Source organism: Sciurus vulgaris (assembly GCF_902686455.1).
Source record: "Sciurus vulgaris genome assembly, chromosome: 11".
NCBI lineage: Eukaryota > Metazoa > Chordata > Mammalia > Rodentia > Sciuridae > Sciurus > Sciurus vulgaris.
In genome coordinates this window covers 25726147-25731610 of record NC_136472.1, presented here as the reverse complement: position 1 = coordinate 25731610, position 5464 = coordinate 25726147, and the positions used below count along the sequence as shown (strand labels likewise).

The 5464-nt window shown below is 42.6% G+C and overlaps 1 protein-coding gene and 1 pseudogene across 2 annotated transcripts; one reads left to right on the top strand and one right to left on the bottom strand.

The window, feature by feature from the left end:
• The first annotated feature begins 658 nt into the window (after nt 1-658).
• LOC306639057 (olfactory receptor 4B1-like) lies at nt 659-1775 on the top strand (annotated as a pseudogene). Its single transcript has one exon. The product of its transcript is annotated as an olfactory receptor 4B1-like (transcript).
• A 1550-nt stretch (nt 1776-3325) lies between these two features.
• LOC306639087 (olfactory receptor 4X2-like) lies at nt 3326-4313 on the bottom strand (the record flags this gene model as incomplete). Its single annotated transcript, XM_079102518.1, has 1 exon — nt 3326-4313. The coding sequence occupies exon 1, from the start codon at nt 4253-4255 to the stop codon at nt 3326-3328; it is 930 nt and encodes a 309-aa protein (XP_078958644.1). The 5' UTR covers nt 4256-4313.
• Between the last annotated feature and the right edge of the window lie 1151 nt (nt 4314-5464).

The window sequence follows — 5464 nt, the reverse complement described above, 5'->3', positions numbered from 1 at the left end:
TGGAATAGCTTCTGTCTATTAGAGAAAACTTTCAACATTTGACTTTCTGAGCCTGGCTTATCTCATTTAATACCATGTTCTCCAATTCCATCCATTTACCAGCAAATGCCATAATTTCATTCTTCTTTATCTGGGAATAATACTTCATGTAGTATATACATTCCACATTTTCTTTATCAATTCATCTGTAATCAAAGTAGTTTTAAGAGCAGAGAAAATCTTGAGGGTGTTCTCTCCCTCATTGTGTCACTGTGCCCTTTCATCACATGAAATTCCAAGCTTCCTGAGCGTGGAGCCTCATTTCCTTCTCTTTTCCTGTGTCCTGAGTTGTGTAGGTACATGGGAGTTGCTTAATAAAATCTTTGGTTCAGAGAATTGTATTAAAAAAAATCCTCACCTGCTTCCAACAAGAAAGTGTGCCCATGAAGGGCAAACTTGGACACAGTGACAAGCAAAGTAGTGAATGCCCATATATTACATATGAACTGCTGTCCGAGAGTGAGCTAGATCCCATTTTCAAAATATATTACCAATTCATGAAGCCATGGGATCGTGCAAAACCAGAGGGTCTCCTAGAATTCAGAGGCTATGTCCTTATGACTGTGTTTCCTTTGTCACAGGGGTCTTCTCTGAGATCCATCTTCTCCAAATCCAATCCATGACATGTACAAACAATGTGACTGAGTTAGTTATCGCTGGCCTTTTCCAGGATCCAGAGATGCAGAAAGTGTGCTTTGTGTTGTTTCTCTCCATGTACCTGGCCACTGTGGTGGGCAATGGCCTCATCATTGTGATGGTCAGTGTCAGTAAGAGTCTGTGCTCCCCCATGGACTTCTTCCTTGGCTACCTGTCCCTGGTGGAGATCTGTTACTCCTCTTCTGTGGTCCCTAAATTCATCACTGACTTACTTGCCAAGGTTAAAACCATCTCCCTGAAGGGCTGTCTGTCTCAGATCTTCTTCTTCCACTTCTTTGCAGTTACTGAGATAATTTTGCTTGTGGTGATGGCCTATGACTGCTATGTGGCCATCTGCAAGCCTCTTCATTACATGAACATTATGAGTTGTCAACTATGTCACATGCTGGTGGCTGGTTCCTGGCTGGGGGGCTTCATTCACTCCATAATTCAGTTTCTCATCACCATCCCTCTGCCCTTCTGTGGTCCCAAAGTGATCGACCACTACTTCTGAGACCTCCATCCCTTATTCAAGCTGGCCTGCAAGGACACCTTTGTGGAGGGGGGGTATTGTGCTGGCCAATAGTGGATTAATTTCCATCTTCTCCCTCACCATCTTGGTGTCCTCCTATGTCGTCATCTTGTCCAGCCTGAGGAACTGCTCTGCAGAGGGGAGGCGCAAAGCCCTCTCCACCTGTGCCTCTCACATCATGGTGGTCATCTTGGTTTTTGGACCTGCCATCTTCATCTACATGCGGCCCTCGTCCACCTTCACTGGGGACAAGCTGGTGGCTGTGTTCTACATGGTCATCACCCCCATGCTGAACCCCATCATCTACACACTCAGAAATGCAGAGGTGAAAATCGCCATGAGGAAGCTGTGGGGCAAGAAGGAGAACTCAGGGATGGGACAATGATAGAAAGACGTATGACTGATTATTACGGTTTTGATATGGATTTCTAGTGAGATATTTCAGAACAGCAGCAACAAATGTAGGACTTAATGTTACTTCTGCTGTGGTTCTCCTTGGTAACCAGGACACCCTGATGTAATGTTTGAAGGATAGAGGTGAGGAGTTGTCACTGAATCTTCTGGGACACTATTGACTGCATATATCTAACAATATAATGGGTTTGGGTAATTGGAAGGCTCAAACCAAGGGTAAATGCAAAGTGGAGGATCTTGACAAATGTTTAGTAGGCTAAAATCACTTCCTTGATTTCCTCCTCCCTCTGTAGTAATTCATATATTTATGGGGTACAATATGATGTTTCAGTGCATGTACGAAATGTGTAATGATCAGATCAGTTCACATATTTATCACCTAATACATTTATCATGTCTTTGTGTTGGGGACATTCAAAATTCACTCCACCAATTATTATGAAATGCTAAGTAATTACTGTCACCCATGGTTATTCCACTATGTTATCCTATTGTTCTGTCTACCTACATCTCTGTAAAGAGGACATTTTGATAAATGTTTTGTAGATTGAAATCACTTAACCTTCCTTTCATCCTCATTTTCTTCCTTCCTTCCCTGCATCATAATTTGATGGATTGTCAAATTCAGTTAGCTATTATTTTATTGAAAAAAAAATTTTGTTTTTGCAATACTGGAGCTTGAACCCAGGCCCTTACATATGTTAAGAAAGTGCTCTACCACCAAGCTATATCCCTAGTCCTAAATTAAATGTAGATTATTTACCTCATTATGTTTTAAAGTTTTTTCCTATATGGCTAACAAATGAGTCAATCAAACCTACTGGGGGGATAAGGAAGAAGAGTGAAATGAATCTGACCTACCTTTCCTATGTGCATATATGAATATACCACAGTGACTCTTACCATCATGTGCATCCAGAAGATGAAATGTATAAGTAGCATAAAGATCAGTAGAGTAGAATAAAGGGAATGGGTGGAAGAGGGGAGAGATAGGGGGAGTTCTGGGGACTGAATTAGAGTAAATTATATTCCATGCTTTCAAAATTATGTCACAATGAATCCTGATGTTATATATAACTAACAAGAACCAATAAAAGAAAAACTTACTCTACTGAAGTCAGTCTCTCAATCTCTCTCTCTCTCTCTCTTTTCTTTTCTGCAGTACTGAGGTTCTAACCCAAGGCCTCATATAGGCCAGGAAAGAACTAAGTACCCCTGAGCTGTATCTCTGGCCTTGTTGAAAATTTTTTGTATCTATGTTTGTCAGGAATATTGGTCAGTAGTTTTCCTTTTTTATTGACTCCTTGTCTGGATTTGATATAAGGGTGATGCTGGCCTTTTAGAAAGAATTTTAAAGAGTTCCTTCTTTTAAGTATTTTTGAGTAGTCTGAGTAAAGTTACTCTTTAAGAGAGTAAACTCACCACAGGAAATGAGTTCCAAAATCAAAAGTTAGTTAAAGATTTTTACTCAAGGATACTTAAAGAGTGTTACTTACAGTATAAAAAATTAGAAGCAACTAAAAATGGCTAGGTATATTCAGTACATTCATAAGAGGAAATATTTTACAAGTGAATAAAAGGACATTTTTACAGATGGACACCAGATTGGTAACTCTGGAATTATCCTCCTTCTACCCATTGTGCCCCTTGAGTTTGGACTGAGCATCATTCCAAACCTAAGGACCAGTAACCAAGGCTCAGTCTCTATTTCTCATCTAGTTTCATCATCCTGATCCACAGTCTCTTCATGGCCTTCTTCACTTCAGCATTTCTCAGGGAGTAGATGACAGGGTTGAGGAGTGGGGTCACCACAGTGTAGAACACAGCTACCATCTTGTCTGCAGGCAGAGTGGTAGAAGGCCTCAGATAGATGAAGACACAAGGTACAAAGAACAACATAACCACGGTGATGTGGGACCCACAGGTGGAAAGGGCTTTGCGTCTACCCTCAGAACTCCGAGTCCTCAGATGAAGTAGAATGACCGCATAGGACACCAAGAGGATAACAAAGCTGGTCACAGACAAGGTCCCCCCATTAGCTACAATCAGCAGACCAATGAGGAAAGTGTCTGAGCAGGCCAGTTGGAGCAAGGGAAGCACATCACAGAAATAGTGGTCAATCACATTGGGGCCACAGAAGGGCAGTTGGAAGACGAGAAGGATCTGGGAAAGGGAATGCACAAAAGCTCCCACCCATGCCATTCCCACCAGGACCATGCACACCTGCTGGCTCATGATGGTGGTGTAGTTGAGGGGCTTGCAGATGGCCACATAGCGGTCATAGGCCATCACCGTGAGCAGGAAAATCTCAGTGCCCGCAAAGAAGTGCATGAAGAAAAATTGTGCCAAGCAGCCCCACAGAGATATGGTTTTCCTTTCAGCCAGCAGATCTGAGAGGAGTTTGGGGACTGTAGTAGAGGAGTAGCAGATCTCCACAAAGGACAGGTAGCTGAGGAAGAAGTACATGGGTGATCCCAGACTTCTGCTGGTCATGACAGTGAGCACAATGAGGAAGTTCCCCAGCACGATTGCCATGTACAAGAGCAGAAAAATCACAAAGCAAACTCTCTGCACCTTCTGACTGTGAGACAGTCCCAGGAAGATGAATTCAGTCACATTGTATGTAGCAGCCATGAGGTCACTACCAAAAGGCAGCTATTTGGGTGGTGTGACCTGAAATGATACAAAACAAAAGACTTCTTCAAGAACTGGGTGAGTTGTATAGAAACACTTACCGGTCTGAGATGCTTGTGAGCTAGATATTGAAAGGTACGTCTTTTTTATGGAAGATGGGAAGAGCAATTAAGAATGGAGCCAGCAACTGTAGATGCACTGTGTGTCACTGGAGTAAGGTAACGATAACAACAAAAATGTTCTGAGAGCAGTGTATGAAGGACTGTTACAGATTTTGGGGTTTATTCTGTAGAAAATGGGAAGTCATCAAGAATGTTTGTCAACTGGAAAGTGAAATCATTTTTTATGCAGTGATTGGACTAGTGGAAAAAGAGCAGAGGAAGGGTGACCAATTAAAAAGTCAGCAAGTCCCCTCTTTGGACAATATGGGGCAGACAGGAGAGCGTTACTGTGTCTCTGTAATACATCTTTCTATTGCCTTTGCTTATTGCATTATCTTTCACTGCAGCTTTCCTTCATTATACTTTTAATGGTTTTCTAAAACTGGTTTCCAAAACACTGTTTTCAACTTGTCTACATTCCCTTCAGAGGTTTCAGAAGAGCTATCCTTTGATGCATCTCCCTGGATTCAGCACCCCCAAGAGGACCACGAAGCTTTGTCTGAGTCCTTATTTCTACTTCATCTCCTAATTCTTGTCCTCTAAACTTGATTCCTGGATGATGTTATTGCTTTCTAAGGATCCATTCAATCCATGCCCAATTCTCCTCACTGGCACTTTTCATTTCCTCCAGTCATTAGGCATCCAGTGCCAACAAGGTTCCCACACCTCTCCCCAGTGCCCACTTAATCTCTGACTCATCCCTCTCTGCATCCTAGTCTCTCACCACATTTTCCTTACCACGATTCTCCACTGACCGATATGCAGATTGCCCTGCTCCATTCTGAACCTTGACTGAGCTAGCTGAGGTCAACATGTGTGAGTCCTGGTCTCATATAATGCGATTCCAGAGCACATGGGACTGGGAGCCAGAAGACTTGCACTCATGCCACGAAGCTTCCTTTCCTGAGTTGGAGAAAGGCTAAGGTGGTTAGGCATCATCAGGACCCAAAGGAAACTCACGGAGAGACATTACACTTACAGAAACAAAGAGGAGGCATACATTCTTAGATCCCTGGTCAATGCTGCCAGGCCATCCATGGAAGAATGC